This window comes from Barbus barbus, assembly GCF_936440315.1.
Source record: "Barbus barbus genome assembly, chromosome: 32".
Classification (NCBI taxonomy): Eukaryota; Metazoa; Chordata; class Actinopteri; order Cypriniformes; family Cyprinidae; genus Barbus; species Barbus barbus.
In genome coordinates this window covers 14,558,060-14,571,958 of record NC_136760.1, presented here as the reverse complement: position 1 = coordinate 14,571,958, position 13,899 = coordinate 14,558,060, and the positions used below count along the sequence as shown (strand labels likewise).

The window sequence follows — 13,899 nt, the reverse complement described above, 5'->3', positions numbered from 1 at the left end:
TTTCCGAAGAGACCTCAACAGTGTCTCAAACTACGCCCAGGTTTGGCACGCTATTTCAATATGAATAAATATTTTTTTTTATCAAATTCTTGCCAGACCAAATGATCTGAGCTACAATATCAACATTCATTGACTCATTGATGTGTGTCTTTTTTGTATTTCTCCTGAGGAAATTTTTGAGAGCCACAATGAATCAACATTGAACTAAACTGAACCCAATAATGGCACTATTGTATTTTGTAGAGCTTCTGTACAAGTAAAACTGAAGTTGGCTAATAACTGTAGCAATTTAATAACAAATTTGGCAACATTGGCACTGTTATTTTCCGGTGAAGCTACTTTGAAACAATTCATATTGAATAAAAATAAATGTGACTTGACTTGACTAGTAAATTAAGTCACATGAGCTTTGCAGGAGTAACTTCTGAGCAATATACATTCAATGTAATATCATTGAATGTAAAAACAAAATCAAACAAATGCATCAAAGGCTGATCAAAGGTTTTTGAAATGTACATTGGCTGGCTTTATATGGCCCTGAGTGCTGTGAGTGTATGGCAGGGCGATGTTTAGGCAGTGATTCATGAGGTTGTTTCAGATCCAGTTCTGTTTTCTATTAGTAGTAATTGAAGAGCATTTGGATAAAGCAAGTGGCACTTGACAACAAAAACAAAGTACTTGCGCTGATAACATCACCAGTTAATAAGTGCACTCTTTGAATGAACAAAATATTATGCTGTGCAAGGAATCTCCAACCGCTGGACAGAAAAACACACATCTTTGATGTAAGTGTATGAAATAGATTCAGTGCTTTTCACATTGTTACATTGTCTGAGTGACACATAACAAACATCCAGTGATATCAAAAAAACCCTTAAATGTTATATTGTGACCCATTTTATATTAAAGGTATAACATTTAAATAAATCATTTGATACGATGTTCACAAACACGTTTTTACATTGTAGTTGCATTTTCAAAATGACCAAGTAATTACATCTATACAGTGTCAAAACAAACAAACAAATAAATAAAAATAATAATTACAATTTTGAAGAAGGAAGACTGAAATTGTAATTATAATTTTTATTTATTTGTTTGTTTGTTTTTACACTGTATAGATGTAATTACTTGGTCATTTCACCAGCAGTGAAATGTAGGTCCAAGGACAGTGCAATTATATAGAATACAAATATTAAGAAAAAGAAAAGTAGAAAAAAATAAAAGAATAAAATATAGATATAAATATAAATGTGCAGGTCAGTATGTTGTTGACTTAGATAATAATAAGAGGAATGTGCAAAACAGTTGTACAGGGTATTTAAATAGCAGCAATATGAGGTAGAGAAAAATTATGAATAGCTATTGATATGGTGATATTTACATGGAGTCATGTGATGTTATGAATTCAGTGTGTTACTTGTTGTTTCTTTGTAATTATTTGTGAAATTGACTAGTAATCTCTTTTCTTTTCTTTTTTTTTACAGCAATAACAAACGTTTACAACAAACTGTAACGAATGGGAACATACGGTCAGCACATTGATGTGTATTGATGCCATCAATTCCTTTGTATATTAAAATAAATATATTTTTATATGTTAGGCCTATATTCATTTACACAGTATGTATTAAATAATATTAATATTTACACTAAAATAATAACATGCTACAGTTAACAGGGACAAAGATATATGCAAAGAACAAGAAAAAATATGCTGCCTTGCTGTCTTGTTGCGTTATTATGAAATAGCCTATAACATTGTAATGACATTAGAAAGGAATACTGTTATAACATATTTATAAGATACTCCAAGGTACTTCATATTATAGATACAAAATACACCGCTTTGCACTAATGGGGAAGTCGTGGCCTAATGGTTAGAGAGTCGGACTCGTAATCGAAAGGTTGCGGGTTCGAGTCCCCGGGCGGCAGGGATTGTAGGTGGGGGGAGTGAATGTACAGGTCTCTCTCCACCCTCAATACCACGACTGAGGTGCCCTTGAGCAAGGCACCGAACCCCCAACTGCTCCCCGGGCGCCGCAGGGCTGCCCACTGCTCCGGGTGTGTGTGTGTGTGTGTGTGTGTGTGCGTGCGTGCGTGCGTGCGCATTTGTTCACTACTCACTGCTGTGTGTGTGCACTTGGATGGGTTAAACGCAGAGCACCAATTTCGAGTATGGGTCACCATACTTGACAACGTCACGACTTTACTTTTTTTACTTTACTTTAATATGGCAGGCTACCAGGTAATTTTTTGGTTGGTAATTATTGAATTTGTAGGACAAACGCGCCCTCTAGTGGTGAGATAACATCACTGCGTCCCAGAATATATTTTGAACATAGCTTTATCTAATGAGACACGTTCGAGACTAAAACATCTCACTTATTATGAATGTAATATGATTTCGCGTGGTTTACTAAGCAGAAATGACAAAAAGAAAAGCGCTGTCACATCTCGCGCGACGCTGTGAGGTGACGCGGCCGTGACGTCACGGAGGGGAAGTTGTTGTTTTTGCTCGTCTGTTGTAGAAGTGGATCAGCAGCCGGTGAAACCAGAGTCTCTGGTCCCGGAATAAACACAATAATGTGCCAGTGAGTCTCTCGTGCAGTTGAGGCTGTAGTTGATGAAGGAATGGAGGTGCTGGACAGTCCTCTTAATCTCGTAAGTGTCTGTTTACAAGCCACATTAGCATGTTAGCCTAGCCGCATTTCATCTCTGAACAAATTAATATAAAGCTGCGAAGAGGTTACCCGGGTGTTTAAACCACGTGAAGACGTATAAACCTTGTGCTGCTTTAATGTAACGTTAGTCGGTTTTAGTTAGCCTCCTTATGTGTGTTTGTTTACTGATCACCTTTAAACAAACGCATTTATGACTAATTTACATAATCCTGAAATGGAGAGCAGAAGGATCTGTTTACTGTGAAATTATGATTAAATATAGCGTATTTTGTATAACTTTATAGATACATTTCAGTGACATTGGGGTCCAAAGATCACTTAATTCTTCTATTTTACACCCCCCCCCCCCCCCCCCCCCTTTTTTTTTTTTTAAAGTTTAATAAAATTTGGTATTGCAAATTATATTATCGGCATAACAACAAAGCAGCCGAAATATGAGACCATCTTTTTTGTTCTTTGGACCTCTCTCCCTGTTAACGCTATCGTGATATATTATGTTGGTATAAATGTCAGTATTTTTTAATTAATTTCAGTTCATGGAATTATAATGTAAAAACAATATTAATGATTATCATATTTAATATGTTATAATTTAATAAGTATTCATAAGAGCCTATCCTCCTTGGGAAAAAGTACTACACTTTAGCATACTTTTTAAAAGAGTACTTAATATACTTTTAATAATTGCCTATATTTAAGTTACTTATTGCATATATATATATATATATATATATATATATATATATATATATATATATATATCATAGTTTAAATTTATATTAAATGCAAGTATTGACCCGCTTGAATAGTACATTTTTGTATGTATTTCATAATTCTGTTCTCTTTGAAATAGGTTTAATGCGTGCACTGCTAAATGTACTGTGTTTATGGGAAGCTAAATATAATTTCTGTTGATTCTTGTTTTTGTTTTGTCAGGATGATGGTGTAATTTAGTGCATTTAAAATATATCTAATAATAATTTGAGTAGCAATATCAAATCACACGCTACAGCAAAAGTACATTACATGTGTTTTAGTGTGTTAGGCACATCTATATAAGTGTAATTCTTTTTTCTTTTTTTTTTACTACAAGTACACATACAATTACGTGCACTTCTTTTTTACAAGGGTCAATGGAAGCAAGAACACCTGGCCATCTGTAGAAAGAGTTCACATGATCAGTGTCAAAAATATATGTATTACCAAGTTTGAATTCGATTTTGACTGACAGATTTTTAGTGTGGTCTCAGACGCCACTGTAAACACTGGATACTTGTGCTTTGGGATAAATATGTAGATGTTGATGATTGACTGGGTGTCTGATTAAAATCTGAGTTCACATTTAGTCATTGAGAGAAATGAGACTTGAGTTCCTAATGATCTCCTTAGACTGCTAGGTGAACTACAGCAAAATCGAAGCAGATCATAACATAGCTGGATCTGGAGTGGTGGAGGTATGACAGAAGCATTGTCACATCGGGTCATATACCCATCCATTGAGATTGAAAGGATTAGATGAACTTCTCTTTAGAATCTAATGTAGGTTTAGAGTTAATCAGAGGAAATACAGTAGTAGCAGGTAATGAGCTGTCAATGAGGATCTGTGCTGTGTTAATAAACTCGTAATGAAATAATGTCATCCCTTTCAGGCCCATCAACAGTGCAGGAAAGCAGATCGCTTGCTGGCTGCTGGGAAATTTGAAGATGCCATCTCCTGCCACAGAAAAGCTGCAGGTTGGTTTTGGTTGTAAGCTCTATTCGGACACTAATTGATTCTCAAGCGGACATCTGTGAAAATAAATTTACACGACACTTCGGTGATAAAAGTTCTGTGATCCTGCAAACCTGGTAATGTGGTTAGTCACATGATTGTCAGCTGTAAACAAAATGTGTTATTGCTTGGACAATTCATTCATTCATATTTATTTTAATAAGAAAATAATATCCTATTTGTTTTTTAATTATTAAAATATTTTGTTAAAAAGAGAAATATTAATGCACTATATTTTAAATAACTTTCTGTCCTGCATTTTATCTCTAAAAAAGATGGATGTCATTTTAAAAAAGTGAAATTTAGCAGAAATAAACTCTTGACCGGGGTACTTGTTCAACTAGTAAAATGAAAATAATTTAATGAAGTAAAAAAAAAAAAAAATGTAAAGAATTAACTACTTAATAGGACTGGAAAATAATTCAATATCAAAATATATTACGATATAATTTTTTGCAATAATGGTGATATGATTTTTAAACGCATTTCCAATAATTCAATATGCATTATTTGATTTATTTGTGGCGGATGACACCGTTGAATAAACTTGAGCACTGCGTGTTTCAAAATCAAAATGGTGTTTTATATGAATGTATGTTTGAATACATTCATATAAAACCGACTGTCTTCAGAATAGTTTCGATGGCTTTTTTATTTTCTCATAAAGTAGTGTTCATAGTGCAGTGCTGCTTTCTTTACAGCCGTTTCTGCTGCTCCAAAAGCGCCTCCTGCTGGCAGAGAATGAATTTACATTTTCTATAAGCCGTCCCCAGCAACATTTTTGTTGTTACTCACTCTTTTTACTCTTTTATGCAGCAACTCTGAGCAATTTTAATATTCTTTATCTTGGCTGAAACACTTTTGTTTCAATTTATAAGTTGTGTCTGAGAGTCTTATGTTCATTTGAAGGTGATTTCACATTTCTTGTTTATATGAAGGCTAAATACAAATAAAAAGCAAGGCAAGTTTATTTATATAGCACATTTGATACACAACGGTAATTCAAAGTGCTTTACGTAAAAGGAAGTAAAATAATCATAAAAAAAAATGAATCACAACAATAAAAACAAATTATTAAAGTTATTAAAAATTATTACAAATTAAAATTATTTAAAAATGAATTAAAACAGTTAAGAATAGAGAATTATTAAACATAAAATGCAGTGCAATCAGTTCGAACGTAGCACAGTACTCATTCAGTAAAGGCACAGCTAAACGGATGAGTTTTGAATCTAGATTTAAATGTCTAAAGTTTATTCTGGAAGCTGGTTCCAACTGTGGGCGGTATAATGGCTAAAAGCGGACTCCCCTTGTTTTGTTTGAACCCTTGGTATTTCTAACTGACTCTATTCTAATGATCTGAGTGGTCTGTTAGGTTTATATTCAGTGAGCAAATATAACTGGAAGCCAGTGTAAGGACCTGAGGACTGGTGTGATATGCTCAGTTTTTCTGGTTCTTGTCAGAATCCTGGCCGCAGTGTTCTGGATGAGCTGCAGCTGTCTAATGGTCTTCTTGGGAAGGCCGGTGAGGAGACCATTACAGTAATCCACCCTGCTGATGATAAAGGCATGAACAAGTTTCTCCAAGTCTTGATTGGAAACAAATCACAAATTTTTGCAATGTTTTTGAGATGATAGAATGCTGATTTAGTTACTGCTTTTGACATGACTACTGAAACTATGGTCTGACTCCTGAATCACACCAAGATTCTTGACTTTAGTTGTTTTACCCCTAGATTAAAGGTATTCATTCACCTTGCGTACTTCCATCTTTGTTTCCAAATGCAATGACTTCAGTTTTCTCCTTGTTTAACTGAAGAATGTTCTGGCACATCCAGAACTTTAATTTCATCAATGCATTGGCAGAAGGAGTCAATGGGGCTATAGTCATTTGGCGGTAAGGCTAGGTAAACCTGGGTATCATCTGCACAGCTGTGATAGGCAGTTTGGTTCTTTCTCATTATATGATTTTGTGGGAGCATGTACAGGCTAAACAAGAGCAGTGCAAGAATTGAGCCTTGTGGGACTCCGCATGTCATGGACGTCCACTTAGACTTGTGCGCTCCTATACTCGCATAATAACATTTCCCTTCTAAGTATGACCTGAATCATTTGAGTTGTAGTGGAGCTGTAGTTTCCTCTTTTCATTAATCAAAGTGTCCATATTTAAAATGCGCTCACATTACCATGAAGTGCAAAAGTAAGCATACACTGCTCAGCAGTGGTTAAAAAGGATTTACAGAAAAATTGGATTGATCTCATGTAAAATCACAGATGTCAGTACCACACAACCTTGGTGTTTGTCAAAAAGCAGCAAGTCATTCGGTTGTACATTTGTACCCAGGTGGTGGGAGAAAAACAGACATTCTGGATTCGAACAGCAATAAAATCACAGACTAACCTGTGTAAATGCTGAATGCATCTTCATGAGAAACAGTTGTCTTGCGTGTAGGACTTTAGTCTCCTTAGGTTTGTCTCACAAAGAGCGCCAAAGCTCGAATTTGAGTCTAAAAAATATTCTTGTACAATCTAGGAGTAGAACTGGGCTCAACTTCAGATTGGAAGTGTGTGCTTAAATAACTTGAAATGTTTCCACAGAACTTCTCAAGGAGGCCATGAAGCTCACCGAGTATGAACAGGTACATCTAGATGGTCCTCGTTGTACTGCATTTTCTTTATTATTATTTATTGTAGATAAAATTGACTATGAGATGTTTCTTTCCTGTTAGGCTCGCTTGTCTCTGGAGCTTCAGAGGGACAGTCATGTCAAGCAGCAGAGGCTGATCGAGGAGCAATGGAAGCGAGCAAAGCGAGAGGACAAACCCAGAACGCTCCAGCATGTTCCCACCTCAGACCAGACGCTACGCCGCCACCTACAGCTGGCCGGAGCTGCCACAGACGTCTCCCAACCCTCCGAACGAGAGTACGACACCTGGCTGTACCTCCTGAAGAACAAAGGCACTGTCCCAGAGCCCTGTGCAGGCAGTAAAGCCCAGAAAGATGACAAAACCCGTCTAGAGGAGCAGCAGACCACCATCGACGACTTGCGCAACCTGGTGGACCGTCTGGTGTCTGAAAACGAGCAGCTGAAACGGGAGAACGAGCAGCTGCGGGCGGAGAACGTGCGGCTGAAAAAGGAACCCTACGCCGATGCTGACTTCGTAGAGCGGTCGGAGCTATGGGTGCTTCCGCAGACAGCCGAGGAGCGCAAGGCCAAGGACATTCCCATCCCCCAGCTCCCTCCTCTGGAGATGCCCACTCAGGAGATCCCTCTGGAAGACCTGCCCGGTCTGGAGCTTCCTGAGGACATCCAGCAGGAACTGCAGGAGCTGCTGGACAGGGAGAAGCTGTGACCACTCGCGCTCAAAACACGCACCAAAGGGAGACTTCGATCACTGTTGCGTGCCAGCGAACACGCAGAGGAAGCACATGACGCTTCGCGCGACCATCCGGTTCATGACTTCTCAGCGATTGGATGTACAAAGAAAGAAAACAACTCTTTCTGAAGTACGTGTGCCTTTTTGAACATTTCTAATGCTTTTTTTTTTTATGAAGTACGAGTGAAAAGGGATATCGGAGATTCTGTCTAACACTATGTTATCAGACTTTTTATCAACAGGTGAATTTGCCTCTTGCAAAATCCCACTTTGAATCGAAAACTATTTCCTACACAGACACTGTGAACTACATGTGTGTGTGTGTGAGGGTTTTGTGCAGTATCTGTTGATCAGCAACATCATTGTTGACATTGTGGTTATGCAGTTTCAGTCGTCTATCAACAGTGCAGATTTAAGGCATAGAGGAAGCCGCGAGGCCTTGATGCAATTAGTTATGCATTCTGTTTCCATACACCGATAACCAGCTTGCAGCACTTGTTTTGCCTTATTGCGATTAGTACGAAGCCCAGTCATGATGTCATCTCTGGACGATTTGTAGCAACCTATTAAACAAAAACAGTGATGGATCATTTCTACAGGAGACTGAACATGAGCGTGAAACTATTGCATTCGGAACTATAAGCAATAATCTGGTCAAGTGCTACAGAATCACTCATTCATTTTGTTGTTTCTCATCTCCGCACACTTCTCCACTGTGTCATTCTTCAGATGCAATGCAAACAGCATAGGAATGGACGTGTCCTAAAAGCTTGGATCTTTGGACCTGTGTGAAGTCTGGATGAGTTGAGGATGTTGTTTGTTTTGAAGCTTCATTTGTACTGTACTCATCAATCAAGGATTGTCTGGGTCACAGTGTTAATATTTTCAGGTAACTGATTGCACAATCATACCTTGCTCTAACAATAAACCAGGTTCACTCCTCACACTAATCAAAAGCTACCAACATGTGCCAGACGCGCCTGGGAAGAGATGAATTTATGGCTTATATTTGTGTCACGAAGTGGGAACCAAATCCACATTTTGCTCTTTTTATTATTTTGTTTTTAATTCAATGTTTAATTACTGGTTTTCCGCAGTAATCAGGGTGCATCAGATTTTACTTTTTGTTTTGTGGTGTAAAAATCAATGAAAATCATATGACGAAAGTGTTTTGATGCATGAATGGCTGTTCTACGGTAGCTGTATGTATATGATTAAGATATTGAAAACAAGAATTTATGTATAATTCTTTTGAGTTTACTTCTGACAAGCATTAAAGATTTTAACAAGTGACAGCATAAATCTGTTTTGTTATATTGAAAATAATATACTACAGTAGTACAAACCTTCTGTCCAGTCGATTGAGAATGAGCTCACCAAAGGTGCATTCATAATAATTATAAAACAATGTTTGAAGTAATTTTTTATGGAATAATATAGGATGTGATGGGCCCACTGATGGTCTAATTTGGTCACTGATTTTGAAAGGTATTAGTAAATGTAAAAACAATTGTACTGCTTTTTAGGTTTGTAAAAAACATATGGTAAGACTCTTTAACAGAGACTTTGAAATGGTAGTGTGACTGCAATACAAACAAGTGTTCATTTCACTGTTTCTAAACTCCCACAAAAGCTCAACAGCATCCTCTGGTGTTCAATCTGTGAATAACAAAGCATGTGTTCAAAAGTGGACAAAGACCATTGTGCAGAAAATCCAGAATTTGATTTTATCAATAAAACACTGGCTTGTAAAAAACAGGGCATTAAATACTAAAGCACTAGAACTGACTGTCTGGCTATTGGTTAACATGAATTATTTGCTTTGCCTCTGAAATTACATTTTGATTACCAAAATATATTTATATATATATATATAGGTCAAATATTGAACAAGTATCTTGAACTGCTCAGGCTTTCCTGTAGCTTAAATAGTAGAGCATGGCGCTAGCAATGCCAAGGTCATGGGTTCAATTCGATAAAAGCATCTGCTAAATGCATAAATATAAATGTAATGCTCATCTTGTCAAGAAGGCAAAAGGCAGGCAGACATTTGATAAATCCATTTTAATGGAAAATGTAAAACCCCTTTGAACTTCAATGTACAAAGCATGTAACACTTGCACTTTAAAATTTGAAATTGAAGCAAGCCATGTTTAAAAAAATACATCAGTGAACGTATATATGTATATATTTACACAGCATAGTACGATTTGCTTTTTCCATTGAACTTCAAAAGTTCGCCATAGTAAATCTAAACATAAAAAGGAAAAAGAAATGAGACCGTTCTTTCTTAAATAAATTACAACTTTTTGTAAGTGTCTCAATTTTACAGTGAATACTTCTTAATAAAATGCTGAAGTGAGTTAAGTCTTTCTTTACATAATAGAACTTTACAATGTTTACAATTGTTTGGCAGTTCTTTTTCTCAAAAGATATGGCATGAGGACATGAGGCAGCAGATCTCTCACACAGTAACTCCAAGTCTCCAAAGTAGTGAGCGCCATCAGAAATCCATTAGCAAACTGTACAAGTCACATTTACATTTGATCGAGAACAGAGCGCAGAACTCCTAAAAATAAATACGATTCTCCACTGAAACTACACCGTATGAAAGAACAAAAGGGGAACGAAACCAAACAGACCAACAAACACTAGATCCTTCAGATGTGTGGCGTGTCGATCACAGTCATCCTGATGCGCTATACTGCTGTGGTGTCAGTAACAAATAAATACAGTTTACTGGTGGTTTTTCTCTGCTTGGCACTGGAGGTTCGCGGTGTAAGCGTTAATGTGCATATTTGGGGGAACGTGTCGACGAGTGTCATGAGTTCATCTCCTCCTCTTCCTCGACGCAGCACCTCTTTAATGTTCCCACGGCATCCTTCACACAGTGGTAAATTATGTTCTTGACCTGAGAGAAACGACAGGCTGTTAGAATTGCACGACAGATCACATCCGGACTCGAGAGCCGAGAGAGAGAGAGAGACGTCAGAAATGGCAGTGCTGAGAAACGTTCATCATAATTTTAAAACCTAAAATGAATGACGGATAAAATGAATACCATATGTTCAAACCCATACTTTACATCTCAAGATATACAATTTATCTGAAACTCTTCAACTGCAAGTTTACAATATTCAAGACACGTTGCACATTTTTGAAATTGAACTAGGTACTAATATCTCAGTATATCTGAAGTAGAGATCAATTGATGGACTGTAAAAAAAAAAAAGAAGAAGGGATTATGACAATACTGGTCAAATCTATATACTGAATGAGTTAAATACAGGGCTGTCAAGTGATCATTTTTGATGTGCTGATTAATGAATGAAATTAATAGCAAATTCATTTACGTTTTTATGCATAATACAGGGCTTTTATTGACAAACACTACTTCCAGCTGCTCATTTAAAAAGATAAAGGAGATAAAATGTGCACTTTTGCATCCATCTACAAAATATTACAGTATAAAGACCATAAAGGAAACATTGTCATAATTAATCAGCAGTGGATCATAAGCAATCTATTGGGATAAATGTGTGGTATTCATCACTGGCGAACTGCTCTGAAACCTCAAAGGGATAGTTGTAACTTTTATGATCTCATGTCTAACAATGCATCTGAAAATATGAAATGTGTTTTTTGTCAGGAGTCTTATTTTCAAGAGTATTTGAGTTTATAGTGGCAGCAATAAGACTGCATGTGCACTGATACAAACAGTTAGAAACAGTAATAAAAAAAAAAACAAATGGCACAGTCTTCTTACAAACACTTCCTTGTTAGTCATTTGTGTAGCTTAACCTAATGAGCAACAAATCAGAGACTCTGCGATCCAGTTCAGGCCTTAATATTCCAATATATGTTGACATGCTGTGACATTTCCACTCTACCTGTAGCTTATCTTCATAGTTCATTTCCTCTTTGGAGGATCTGAGTTCCTGGGTTAAGTGGAACGAATGCACCACATGCTCCGGAGAGACGAAGTCATTGATCACCTGGACGCAGCTGTGCAGGTTTTGCACCTGTACGCATGAGAGAGACAGATGTGACATACTGTATATCATAAAGATGATGGTGCTCTGGAACTTCAGCTAGTATTACACAATCTACTACATGCCTTCAGTTTATAATTTAGCAAGTAAAAGGCCTTTTAGTATAATTGTTAAAACATTCCCTTCAGGTTTCTGTAAGAATATCTTGTATATTGTTAGTAATATCAGATCATTTACTGGACTGAAGCAACTTATTCATACTTGTTTTTTTTTGTGGAAATATCATGTTAAAATGTAATACTCAAATATGATACATCAGGCTTTTGAGGAATATTTATTTGTTGATCTCTCAATCATCATTCTATTGCATTATGTTTTGCCCCCACAATAAAAACTACAGAGCTTTGATCACAAACAGCATTTAAATAACAGCTTACTTACACATTATTGGGAGATTGTGAGTAACATATATTTATCAGCAGTTTATGTAAATAGTCTTTCATATTGTTATAAAGATCTCATGGATTTACATTTCAAGCTATAAGAATTTTATCTTACTTTTTGTCCATATAAATATCAGCAACTGCACCAAATTGCATATTTTGCTCAATTTGGGCCTCTAAATATATATTGCAATGTCTAATGTTTCAATAAACCGTTTCATTTTGAAAAAAAATTAAAATTCTAACTATTATTTATTATTTCATATGTCAGGCTTCACAGGATTAAAGTTAAAAGCATTAGCAGATTTTTTGTTTCGTTTTATTTTGTTTTAAATAATTCAAATATATTCAAGACAAAGTCTTGCTTAAGTGTCTGATCAATTTTTAGCAACACTCTGAAACAAAACAGTGAGATTTGTTGCTTTCTAAGTCAATCAAGTGGGGTTACTGTTCTGAATAATCAATAACAAAATATATGCCCCAGAATATATATAAATATATATAAAAAAAAAAATCGAAATTGAGATTTATACATCACCTGAAAGCTGAATAAATAAGCTCTCCATTGATGTATGGTTTGTTATGATAGGACTATATTTGGCCGAGATACAACTATTTGAAAATCTGGAATCTGAGGGTGCAAAAAAATCTAAATACTGAGAAAATTGCCTTTAAAGTTGTTCAAATTAAGATCTTAGCAATGCATATTACTAATCAAAAATTGAGTTTTGATATATTTACAGTAAGAAATTTACTAAATATCTTCATGGAACATGATCTTTACTTAATATCCTAATGATTTTTGGCATAAAAGAAAAATTGATAATTTTGACCCATACAATGTATTTTTTGACTATTGCTACAAATATACCCCAGCGACTTAAGACTGGTTTTGTGTTCCAGGGTCACAAATATATATATATATATATATCATGATTTGTTCATGCGCTATCAGTGGTTTGAGCAACTGCAGAAAAAGAAGGAGTGCAATGAGACCTGATGCAGAGCTCCAGCAGGGATCAGGACCGAATCACCCAGAAACTGCACCACAGTCCAGCCCTGAATGGAATATTCATCCAGCAGCCGCTGACGCAGCTTACGGCTCAAGTACCAGCTTGGATCATGGTTCGGGTCGTAATCCGCTCTGATCTCCACGCCCTGCTCTTTAGCCACCTGTCATGTCCAAATACACACAAACACTGAGTTCAGACACAGCTGCACGTGCACTAAAGATCTGCACATTCATATGAAATCAATCCTCTAAAACGTCCTTGTGCCAGAGCAAAAGGTTTTATGAGAACACACACTCAGAGAGAGAGAGAGTGAGCGAGCGACACTGCCGTGATCCACTGTATTATTTCAAAATCAGTGGAGAAATCAAATCAAAATAACCTTGTGCAGGAACTCTTTAATCTTCTCGCCGTCTTTGTTCGTGTAGATGTGCCACAAGGCTCCGGGAGTCTCGCTTGAGTCCTTTAATCTTTTCTTAACGTTGTCATCCAGATCTTCCTCCTCCAGCCTCTTTAACACTCCTGTATGTTTGGCACAAACACATTCATGCGGTTACACGGCAAACGAATCACACAGTCAGCTTAATGTATTATAAAGGCAGGGAGCGCTGTCCTCTTTTGA

At 36.5% G+C, this 13,899-nt stretch overlaps 2 protein-coding genes across 8 annotated transcripts in view; one reads left to right on the top strand and one right to left on the bottom strand.

Moving 5' to 3' along the window:
* Nucleotides 1–2,476: 2,476 nt before the first annotated feature.
* Nucleotides 2,477–9,612, top strand: LOC306852091 (nuclear receptor-binding factor 2-like). The gene is made up of 4 exons (XM_079388717.1): nucleotides 2,477–2,664; nucleotides 4,334–4,418; nucleotides 7,054–7,094; nucleotides 7,185–9,612. Exons 1-4 carry the CDS (start codon nucleotides 2,635–2,637, stop codon nucleotides 7,806–7,808), a joined length of 780 nt encoding a protein of 259 aa, XP_079244843.1. The 5' UTR covers nucleotides 2,477–2,634; the 3' UTR covers nucleotides 7,809–9,612.
* Nucleotides 9,613–9,877: 265 nt separating this feature from the next.
* Nucleotides 9,878–13,899, bottom strand: part of LOC306852398 (putative JmjC domain-containing histone demethylation protein 2C) — a 169,972-nt gene continuing 165,950 nt past the window's right edge. For all 7 annotated transcript variants that reach the window (XM_079389162.1, XM_079389161.1, XM_079389163.1 and 4 more), the window contains 4 exons: nucleotides 13,660–13,799; nucleotides 13,264–13,440; nucleotides 11,723–11,854; nucleotides 9,878–10,743 (listed from right to left, as the gene is read on the bottom strand). In XM_079389162.1, the coding sequence (XP_079245288.1) occupies nucleotides 10,654–10,743; nucleotides 11,723–11,854; nucleotides 13,264–13,440; nucleotides 13,660–13,799 (539 nt within the window). In that variant the 3' untranslated portion in view covers nucleotides 9,878–10,653. The remainder of the gene's footprint in view (nucleotides 10,744–11,722; nucleotides 11,855–13,263; nucleotides 13,441–13,659; nucleotides 13,800–13,899) is intronic.